Source organism: Meles meles, chromosome 5, assembly GCF_922984935.1.
Source record: "Meles meles chromosome 5, mMelMel3.1 paternal haplotype, whole genome shotgun sequence".
NCBI classification, from domain to species: domain Eukaryota; kingdom Metazoa; phylum Chordata; class Mammalia; order Carnivora; family Mustelidae; genus Meles; species Meles meles.
Window position 1 is genome coordinate 154,352,529 of NC_060070.1, and position 11,988 is coordinate 154,364,516.

An 11,988-nucleotide genomic window follows, 5' to 3' on the forward strand; every position below is an offset into this window, starting at 1 on the left:
TTTGACAGAGAGAGATCACAGGTAGATAGAGAGGCAGGCAGAGAGAGAGGGACGCAGGCTCCCTGCTGAGCAGAGAGCCCTTTGCGGGACTTGATCCCAGGACCTGAGATCATGACCTGAGCCGAAGGCAGCAGCTTAACCCACTGAGCCACCCAGGCACCCCTGTTGCTTGTTTTTTTTTAAGTGTTTTTGTTTTGTGATGGTTCACTCTATGTGGTCCCAGTTATTTACTAAAAGCTCTCTTATATGCATGATTCTAGGTTCTTTGTTTCTTGGACAGTAGAATAGGGCAACTGAATCTGCACTGGATTGTTTATGTCTAGCTGGACATAAAGGAAATTCATAGATACACAAAGGAGAAGAGAAACGTCAACAGTGTCAGCGTAGTTTCAGTCACACAGTAAATGGAGGGGACATTTGGGGATGTGTTTTTCATATTAATAATTTTGGAAATGGCAATTTGAATCATCATATCTAAACTTTAAAGGCCTCAAAAACTGATTCTCCGATTACCACACAAAGCTCAGGTTGCCAAATATTTTACATTATAGAATTGTTCTTCACTTGCTATTTCACCCTACCTGCATACAGATGCCAGTTAAGTGTTATTTGGATAGCACACGTATTTTAGAGGGAGATGGTTGGCAATAATATAGGCAGCAAAACTACTTTTATTTAAAACAAACATTTCTTTATTTGGAAAATATGTAAGTTGGTTCTCATTATGTATTTACTGACCTCAAACATTCAAATTAGATCAAGATTAAGAAGAAAAAAAGTAACATTTCCCATGCAGCTTTTATCACAAAATTATTCTGATATATTCTCAGGTAATTCTTTCAAACACTGATTGGCTTCATGCACTCATTTTCAGGGCCCAGAACTCTGTCTGCTTCATGTATTTTTGCTCCCCAGTCTACGCAGGTACCCCAAGCACTTACTTCTGTTCTTAAAGATTTTATTTTGTTTATTTGAGAGAGAGACAGAGAGCATGCACACAAGTGAGGGGAGGAGCAGAGGGAGAGAGGGGGGAGAATATCAAACAGAGATTCCCCACTGAAGGCAGAGCCTGATGGGGCTCCATCTCAGGACCCTGAGATCATGAACTGAGCTGAAACCGAGAGTCAGACACTCAACTGACTGAGCCACCAGGTAACCCACCAAGCACTTGCTTTTAATGATACCATGGCCTATAATGACTCTTAGATTATTGGCCATATCTCAAACCTGTATAAGTGATTTCTGCCTTTTATTTACTTTCCACTGCCTCAAGAAAGAGAAAAATACAAGATGCTTATGTTTGTTCATTATTTCAGGGACTTTCTTTCTATAATTTGTTCAATTTATTTTGTTACTATTGATAATGGGGTCTTAAAGAATACGGACCAAAATTGCTCTCTATATGAACTACTATTCAAAAAGGACTAACAGTGTGGCAGGAAAGATTGAAGGTATTTAACTACATCTTTTGCTAAATCAAAAATAGAAAATATTTAATGGCAAATTTGGCCTTGAAAGTGAGAAATTAAAAACCACAGTCTAGGTTTTTAAAATTAAGTATATCGTCTTCCTATTGGAATTTCATTTCTTAATGTTCAAGTAAGAAAAGGATACCTTTGTTTTATTTATTGTGCCACTAAAAATATTTAATATTGATGTTGAATCTTGATATTACATAGCTGTTTTCTCCGTTGGAGTGTAATTGGTATGTGGGCAAACTGTTTAATTCTTATTTTGGGGTAAGAGCTCTGTGGCCTTACAAAACACATGCTCCACTGGTGTGGACAGAGTGAGTAGGCAGGAGACTGGCTGATGGATGGACGCATATGAGCCCCCTGCTGAAGAGGGGCTCCACTGTCTCGTGAAGATCATGAGTTCATAGGCCTCTCCCAACCCAGTAGTCTCCTTACTGCCCCTCTTACATCTTTGTTTCTCAGAGTATAGATTAGAGGGTTGAGGCTAGGTGTAACTACAGTATAAAAGAGGGCAATGAACTTGCCTTGATCTTGAGACTTTCCTGATGGTGGCTGCAGGTATATGCAGATGATGGGAATGCAAAAGAGGGACACAACCATAAGATGGGCTCCACATGTCCTAAAAGCTCTCTGAAGTCCGGTGGTTGACTGCATCCTCAGCACAGCCCGGGCAATGGCACTATATGAGCTGAGAATGAGGATGAGTGGTATGAGAACAAAAATGGAGCTCGTGATCAGGAGAGTCAGCTCATTTGTATGGGTATCAGTACATGACAATTGCAGCAGTGCTGGAACTTCACAGAAGAAATGGTCCACTTTGTGATGTCCACATAAGGGCACCCAGAAGGTAAAGGAGGAATGAAGTGCTGAGTTGGTAAAGCCACTGACCCAGGAAGCCACAGCCAACAGGTGGCAGAAATGAGGATTCATGAGGACAGCATAATGCAAGGGTCTACAGACAGCTGCATAACGGTCATAGGACATCACCACCAGGAGGACACACTCTGTGGTTCCAGTGCAAGGACAAAGTAAAGTTGAATCATGCATCCGGTGTAAGAGATGGTCTTTTCTGGGCCCCAGAGGTTGACCAGCAACTGAGGGATGGAGCTAGTGGTGTAGCAGAGATCCAGAAAAGAGAGGTTTGAGAGGAAGAAGTACATGGGTGTGTGGAGATGAGCATCCAGGTACAACACGATAATGATAAACAGGTTGCCCACCAATGTCATTAAGTAGAATATCAAGATAACCACAAAGAGAACTACCTCCAGATGAGGCCAGTCGGAAAAACCCAGTAGAACAAAGTAGCCTTCAGAACTTGTGTTTTTTCCCATCATTATTCTTTTCTTATTACCTGAGGAAAGAAACACATACATTCCAAAAAAGTAACGTAATGCTCCAAGAATCACAGGGACATATGAAAAAGAAAGAGAAGCCAGTTTGAAAGGCCTGCCACTCTTCAACTCTGGGACAATTTGGGCATTATAAAAGAACTGTGATAGTAATGAATTAAAAAAAAAGAATCCACAAGCTCATAGTGATATATAAAATATGTATAAATAAAAAATTAATTACTGAGGAGAAAAATTATTCCTCTCAGTAGGATCTTAATAATATGTATGGAAAGAATGGTAGAGTTAAAAAAGATTAATAAATGTTAAAAACTAGTGAATGAAAATGTTTTGAGAAACAGAATATTTCCACAGTCTATAACACTAATTACTTGTTAATTACAAAATGAACAAGAGTAAACTTCACGGTAGAAAATGGCATTTGGACATCACCAGAGTCAAGACTGCTCAATGTTAACATCACCAATGTTGAAACAAACCAACATCATGTGCCTAGCGACATGATGCTCTGAGCAGGACATAATGTCACTTGAATGACATTCCTCTAAAAAATGCACAGCCTGGTTCTAATCACAAACATGCATAAGACCAACTCAAATTGAGACAGGTTGGACAAAGTAGCTCGCCTGTACTCTTCAAAACATTAAGTTAAATGAATACAAATAAAGGCTGAAGAACTGGTTCAGATGAAAGGATACCAAAGAGATTTGTTATCTATGTGGACCTGGACTGGAAAAACAGGTAGGCTCCTCTTAATGGGCCCTCTTCTCCCTTCTCTTGAAGCTTGACTGTGCCTACCATTCTGAATAGCACCCATCCTTTGGTTAACTCTCTCAAGAACAGACCAAGCATTTACCTTCTACAAGAGGTCTCCTCTAAACAGATAATAAAACAACCCAAAAAATGTGAAAAAAAAATGGCCTGAGCCCCAGGTCCCACCTTCGCTAATGAATTCTGTATATTCTGTATGCTGCTTTCACAGTAACAGCTTCTCAAAACAAAGAAATTGGGGAAGGGCTGCAATGTCATTTTCCCCTCTCCATTTGCAAAGTAATGAATAAAGAAAATTAGGCCCATCATCTCAATCCAGTTGCTCATCTCTGTGCTGGACAGAGTGAAAGCCTAAAGGCAGAATGCAGCTAGTAAGAAGAGCATCTGAAAATAGAAAAGGAGAATTTGCTGAATGGTCTAAGAGCAGACTGGAAAAGGAGAAAAGGAAGGGTATGGAAGTAGATAGACTTTGGTTTTTGTCTTTACTTTAGGGAAGTACTTTACTTTACTTTACTTTAGGGAAGGGAGGAGTCCCATCTGATGTATGTTTACCTTCTATTGTTTTTAAAATTTAACTTTATTTTTAAAATAAAATTATATATATTTAAAAACAACAACAACAACATTATTGAGAGCTATGGAGAAATAAGACTATCCACACTATATTTTCTGTTTTCTCAACTCTAAAGTGGTTATGTAAAATAAAGTCCCTGTTCTTAGGAAATAAACACTGACTAAACAGGACATCTCCTACTTGTTCTCAAATGGCCCAGAAAAAGAGATTATGATAGGTAGGTAGGTAGATGGACAGTAAATATCTTTTTAGGTATGATTCAGACTATTGCAGGAACCAGCTAACAGGTTAACATTAGTTCTTTGTACCACTTTTGCAATTCTGCTGTAAATTTGAAATTTAACCATAATAAAAAATTACAGAATGCAAATATAAAATAAAAATTTTCACTTCTATATTTTATCCAGATATTTACCATGTTACGGAAAAACAGCTTCTCAACTGTCAAATACTCATTCCCATCCCAGGGTGACATCTAAGTAAATAGTGACTTGAAAAATTCCTAACAGAGCAAACAGAAAGAAATTTCCATGGAACAAATAATCTTTTTTTTTTTTTTTTGATGAGTAGCTTTAGTTTTCTTGTCAATATTTTCAGACTATTTCCATTGATCTGATTATAAAAAAAATTGAATAATTGTAATCCCAATAATTTCACATGGACAAAAAAATCATGATAAACAATATCAAATTTATTACTGACTCAAACTGTTTTCTGTAGACCCCCTTATCTGTAGGGTGTACATTCCAAGGCCCCCTGTGGATTTCTAAAACCACAGATAGTACCAAGTCGTATATATACTACATTTTTCCTACATAAAGAAATGATAAAGTTTAATTTTTAAATTAGGCACAATAGAGGTTAACAATGTCTAGTAATAGAACAATTATAACAAGGTACTGTTGAAATAGTTATGTGAGTGTTGGGTCTCTCTCTAATACCTTCTTGTCCTCATCCTTCTTCTCCTTGTGATGCTGGGAGATGATGAAATGTCCACCTGAGCAGATGAAATGACACGAATTATTCATGTGTGTGAAGTAGCTTTGGGCTGCTATTGACCTTCTGATGAAGCCTCATTAGGATCACCTCCTTCTGTAGGCCATGGGTGATTGCAGTATTACTGAAACCAGAAAAAGTGAAGCCTCAGATGATGGGGCTACTGTACATAGGGTGAAAAGTCTAGAGCTTCAGTTAAATGTTCTGGTAGAAAGAACTTTATCTTCTGACAGCTTGCTTGTACTAAGAGCTTACTTCTAAGCTGAAAACTAAGGTACCAATAGAGATACAAAGAGACACATAGACACAAATCAACTCATGATATGAACAAAGCTGGAATATTGAGTTCCTATGAACAGATCTGTGACATGGAGTAGGGAGAAAGAGCTAGAATGCTTCACAGAGGATGTGTAAATGGAATGGAATTTGAAAAGGGATTTTTAGGAAGAAGAAGCTACAGTCTTTGAAAGAGCAAAGGAGGAAGAGCATGAGGCTGGAGGGAAACAGAAAGTAGCCTGACCATAGGGCTTAAAGCTGGATCTGTGTCTGTTACAGGCCTGAGGAAGGTGTCCACATTATTCCCTCCTGTGCAGGACAATAACTGAGGCAGGATTTGAATTCCGGCCATAACTTATAATTTCTACATATAATTTTATTCTCCAACTTCAAGAAGCACTCCACATATTTATTGCAAAGTTATTGAAATGTATACTGTGCCTAGTGAAACTTATGTTTCCTTTTTGTTAAAAAAAATTAAGTACATTTTACAAGCAGTTCTTTTTTTGAGCTTTTATATTTGAGTTCATTCTTCATTTAACTTTTAAAACACTACTATAGTTGAATATTAAAACAAAAACAATAGCAAGTCGTGAGCTATGATTGTAGTCCTTCACTCATTCACTACTGCACATAAAATGCCAGCAGTGTTATTCACTGGCCCCATTAGAGGTCTGACACTGAACACCACCCCTGGGACATCCTCATATGCTTCCCCATTGTAATGGCACATCTTCATATGCTTCCCCATTGTACTGGTTCCGTCTTTCCTGATTTGGATCAAAGTCCACCAGTTCTACCTGGTCCATTACATCAGTCTCTTCTACTTCCTTCCTCTCAGGTAGGAGTTTTTCCAGCAAAGAGAGTTTATCAGGAGAGAGAAAGCCATTCTCAGGAAAGTTTACCTTAAATTCGATGATAAGGTGACCCTTCTCATATGGTCTACGATAAATAGGCATACCTTCCTTTAGCACACACTTGATATCTCCATGCTTGACAAGTTGACCTGGATGAGAGGTGATGGCAATGGTTTGGTTGTCAAGAGTAGATACTGGCTTTTGAAAACCGCACCGTGCTTCAACCAGCTGTATGTCCATACACATGAAAAGGTCTTCTCCTTGCTGAGTAAAAACAGCATTGTCCTGATCTAAAACAATGATAGTATCTCCTGGTTCCAGTCCTGGTTCTTGGTCTCCTTCACCATGGAATGTAATCTTCTGGCCATCTTTCATGCCTTTGTCAATATGAACTTCTAGAATCTTCTTCCCTCAAACTATCTTCCTTCCACTGCGGCTTTTACATCTATCTTTAGGTCTGATCTGTTCCCCATGGCCCTGGCACTCCATGCACACAGACTGAATGTGTTGAACCGTTCCAGGTCCTATCTGATGAATTCTTATTTGCATTCCAGTACCTCGGCAGTTGGGACAACATTTGACTGCTCCTTTCTTACCACCTCAGCCTTCACATTTATCGCGTATCACATTCTTTTGCAGAGCCAGTTTTCTTGTTGCACCATTATATAAATCTTCTAAGTTTACTGAGGGCTGATATAGGACATTTTTATCTCTCCTTTCGCTCTGCACTCTTCCTCCTCCTACAAAAAACATATCAAAGATGTTCAAGGGGGAGCCAAAGCCACCACTGGGTCCACCTTCTTTAACTGCCTGTTCACCTCCTTTGTCATGTAATTCCCTTTTCTTTGCATCAGAGTGTACTTCATAAGCCTGAGAAATCTGTTTAAACTTCTCTCCTTCATTTGGTTTCAATCAGGGTGGTACTTCAAGGCCAGTTTCCTGTAGGCCTTTTTTAGTTCTTCTTGGGTGGCATTGGGTTTGACCCCCAAACATCATAGTAAGTGGTTTCTTTCACCATTTTCTACAGCCAGTGAGAGGGCTGAGACTGTGGAGGAGAGGGAAGGAGCGTGTTGCTGAGTGAGTTGCTGGGCACAGCTTGGGCAGCCGCCGCTCCTCTGCTCCACTGAGCGTTCTGGAAAGTTCCCTTTATAAACAGTTCTATCTCTTAGGTGATTCTTTTTTTCTTGTGGGCTTTCAGTCCTTCTTAGGAGAGACTTGATGTTCCTTTTGTTCTGTAGTTAGGATGACAAGGCTCTGCCTCATTCAGCTTTGCTATGTCCTTTCCCTCCGTCCACGGCTAATTATCCCTCACACTTCCTAATAAACTACAGCAAAAATAAAAAAGAGGAAAACAGAGGAAGACAAACCAGAGGAGACTCTTAACTCTAGGAAACCAACTGAAGGTTGCTTCAGGGGAGGGTGGGGTAACTGGGTGAATGGAATTAAGCAGGGCACTTGATGTAATGAGCACTGGGTGTTATATGCAACTGATGCATCACTAAACTCTACCTCTGAAACTAACAATACACTATATGTTAATTAATTGAATTTAAATTAAATTAAAAAATAATAAACATATACATAAAAGAAAGAGAGAAAGAAAGCAACAAAGAAAGAAAAAGAAAGGAAGGAAGGAAGGGAGAAACCACAGCAGAGCCACCTGTGGTTACCTCTCAGTGGCTTACCTTCCACAAATGTAATACTTGAAAAAGATATTAGAAATAGCTCCTTGGGGGAGTCAAGATGGCGGGGAAGTAGGAGGAGGCACTGTTTCAACCTGTACCCTAAAGTGAGCTGATTACCTACCAAAGAACTCCGACCACCCATGAAATCAGCCTGAGATCAGATTTATACACGTCTGGATCTCTAGAGGAGCAGAAGACGCCAGTGGCAGGTAAAGCAGACTGGGAGCGTCGGACTGATATCAGAAGAATAAACAAAAGGGGGAGGGAGCCACCAGAGGTGACCGATTGGAAAGTAATACTCCAATACGAGAGTGCCCTGCATCTGGGGGCCAACATTAACTTGGAGTCTGGTTGAAAACACTCAAAAATCAAAGAGCAAAGGATCGCGGGGGCCGGAAATAGTGGGAATCTGGGCGGTTAGGGTCAGGGACCTAAGTCCCTGGACACAGGAGAACCTCCCCTGGCGTTGAGCCAGAGAGAGTGCGGCGGAGAAATCAGGTCTCCTTCCCTGAGCCTCCAGTGCACCTGACCCGCCAGTGCACCCGAGAACGAGTGGGGTCTTGCTCCCGTGAGGGGCTGGGAGCCTGGCCAGATGGCAATCCTGAAACGCGCAAGTCCCATGCCCTCCCTTGGGAGAGGTGCTCATAGGTGCTAGCCTGGAGCTCTGGAATCCAGAAAAACCAGACATTCCCAGCCAGGGACAGCAGGAAAATCTCAGTGTACGATCTCTGCTCCGAACCTCTCTGGTGGTCTGGAGCTGCCTAGAGAGCTGCCGCTGTCCTGGTATTGAGTACAACGAGGAGCTCTTGCATCCCAAGGGATAGTGACTCAGAACCAACTCTGCCAGCAGCTCTGCAGAACATTCTCTGAGAGGGAGGTCAGGGTGCAGTTTGCTCTCCTCTAAAACTCCAAACACCATCAAAAGCTGTCAAGGCAAGAGAAAACAGATGAAAGAACATAAAACCCCCCAGAGAACAAAAGCCTGAAAAAAAACAGTTTCCTCAGAGCCCACCCCCTTGAGGAGAGTGGGAGGGCCTAACTCAGGGAACATCTTTGTCTGAAAACCCACGTGGCAGGCCCCTCCCCCAGAAAACCAACCAGGAAGGAAGAAAAAAAAAAGACTACAGGAGAACAACCATCACTACTTCATAAATACAACTTTTATTTTTAACTATTTAAAAATATTCTCGATCTTTTTTTATACATACAGATAATTTTTTAACCTATTTCCCATCACACTGAGATGTCCAGTACATCAAATTCTTTCTTTATTTTTTAATTTGTTTATTTACAGCATAAAAGTGTTCATTGTTTTGGCATCACACCAGTGCTCCATGCAGTACGAGCCCTCGCTATTACCCACCACCTGGTTTCTCAAACTCCCACCGCTCCCCGCCCCTTCAAAACCCTCTGGTTGTTTTTCAGAGTCCATCGTCTCTCATGGTTCATCACCCCTTCCAGTTTCCCTCAACTCCCTCTCTTCTCCATCTCCCCGTGTCCTACATGATCTTTGTTATGATCCACAAATAAGTGAGACCATATGATACTTGACTCTCTCTGCTTGACTTATTTCGCTCAGCATAATCTCTTCCAGTCCCGTCCATGTTGCTACAAAAGTTGGGTATTCATCCTTTCTGACTGAGGCATAATACTCCATTGTGTATAGGGACCACATCTTCCTTATCCATTCATCCGTTGAAGGGCATCTTGGTCCTTTCCACAGTTTGGCGACTGTAGGCATTGCTGCAATAAACATTGGGGTACAGATGGCCCTTCTTTTCACTACATCTGTATCTTTGGGGTAAATACCCAGCAGTGCAATTGCAGGGTCATAGGGAAGCTCTATTCTTAATTTCTTCAGGAATCTCCACACTGTTCTCCAAAGTGGCTGCACTAACTTGCATTCCCACCAACAGTGAAAGAGGGTTCCTCATTCTCCACATCCTCTCCAACACACGTTGTTTCCTGCCTTACTAATTTTGGCCATTCTAACTGGTGTCACGTGGTATCTCAATGTGTTTTTAATTTGAATCTCCCTGATAGCTAGTGATGGTGAACATTTTTTCATGTGTCTGATAGCCATTTGTATGTCTTTGTTGGAGAAGTGTCTGTTCATATCTTCTACCCATTTTTTGATATGAGTATCTGTTTTGTGTATGTTGAGTTTGAGGTGTTCTTTATAGATCCTGGATATCACCTTTTGTCTGTACTGTCATTTGCAAATATCTTCTCCCATTCCGTGGGTTGGCTTTTTGTTTTGTTGACTGTTTCCTTTGCTGTGCAGAAGCTTTTGATCTTGATGAAATTCCAAAAGTTCATTTTGGCTTTTGTTTTCTTGGCCTTTGGAGACATATCTTGAAAGAAGTTGCTGTGGCTGATATCGAAGAGGTTACTGGCTATGTTCTCCTCTAGGATTCTGAGAGATTCCTGTCTCACGTTGAGGTCTTTTATCCATTTCGAGTTTATCTTTGTGTACGGTGTAAGAGAATGGTCGAGTTTCATTCTTCTACATATCGCTGTGCAGTTTTCCCAGCACCATTTATTGAAGAGACTGTCTTTTTTCCATTGAATATTTTTTCTGTTTTGTCGAAGATTATTTCACCATAGAGTTGAGAGTCCATATCTGGGCTCTCCACTCTGTTCCACTGGTCTATGTGTCTGTTTTTATGCCAGTACCACGCTGTCTTGGTGATCACAGCTTTGTAATAAAGCTTGAAATCGGGTAACGTGATGCCGCCAGTTTTGTTTTTGTTTTTCAACATTTCCTTAGCAATTCGGGGTCTCTTCTGATTCCATACAAATTTTAGGATTATTTGCTCCAGCTATTTGAAAAATATCGGTGGAATTTTGCTCGGAATGGCATTAAAAGTATAGATTGCTCTAGGCAGTATAGACATTTTAACAATGTTTATTCTTCCAATCCAAGAGCATGGAACAGTCTTCCATCTTTTTGTGTCTTCTTCAGTTTCTTTCATGAGTGTTCTGTAGTTGCTCGAGTACAGGTCTTTTACCTCTTTGGTTAGGTTTATTCCCAGGTATCTTATGGTTCTTGGTGCTATAGTAAATGGAATCGATTCTCTAATTTCCCTTTCTGTATTTTCATTGTTGGTGTATAAGAAAGCCACTGATTTCTGTACATTGGCTTTGATTCCTGCCACGTTACTGAATTGCTGTATGAGTTCTAGTAGTTTGGGGGTGGAGTCTTTGGGGTTTTCCATATAAAGAATCATGTCATCTGCGAAGAGAGAGAGTTTGACTTCTTCCTTGCCAATTTGGATACCTTTGACTTCTCTTTGTTGTCTGATTGCCATTGCTAGAACTTCTAATACTATGTTGAACAAGAGTGGTGAGAGTGGGCATCTCTGTCGTGTTCCTGATCTCAACGGGAAGGCTGCAAGCTTTTTCCCATTGAGGATGATATTTGCTGTGGGTCTTTCCTAGATAGATTTTATGAAGTTCAGGAATGTTCCCTCTATCCCTATACTTGAAGTTTTCATGAGGAACAGATGCTGGATTTTGTCAAATGCTTTTTCTGCGTCAATTGAGAGGACCATGTGGTTCTTCTCTCTTCTCTTATTGATGTGTTCTATCACACTGATTGATTTGCGAATGTTGAACCAACCTTGCAACCCAGGGATGAATCCCACCTGGTCATGGTGGATAATCTTTTTAATGTGCTGCTAGATCCTGTTTGCTAGGATCTTGTTGAGAATCTTTGCATCCATATTCATCAGTGATATTGGTCTGAAATTCTCCTTTTTGGTAGGGTCTTTGCCTGGTTTGGGGATCAGGGTAATACTGGCTTCATATAAAGAGCCTGGAAGTATTCTTTCTGCTTCAATTTTTTGGAACAGCTTCAGGATAATTGGGGTTATTTCTTCTTTGAAAGTTTGGTAGAATTCCCCAGGGAATCCGTCAGGTACAGGGCTCTTGTTTTTTGGGAGGTTTTTGATCACTGCTTCAATCTCATTGCTAGATATCGGTCTATTCAGGTTGTCCATTTCT

The 11,988-nt window shown here is 40.6% G+C and overlaps 1 protein-coding gene and 1 pseudogene across 1 annotated transcript; both read right to left on the minus strand.

Annotated features, from left to right (window-relative positions):
* Positions 1-1,868: 1,868 nt before the first annotated feature.
* Positions 1,869-2,809, minus strand: LOC123942273 (olfactory receptor 2J3-like). The gene is given in 2 exon segments (XM_046006123.1): positions 1,869-2,491; positions 2,494-2,809. Coding segments are annotated over 2 exon segments (939 nt in total).
* Positions 2,810-6,145: 3,336 nt separating this feature from the next.
* LOC123942274 lies at positions 6,146-7,316 on the minus strand (annotated as a pseudogene).
* Between the last annotated feature and the right edge of the window lie 4,672 nt (positions 7,317-11,988).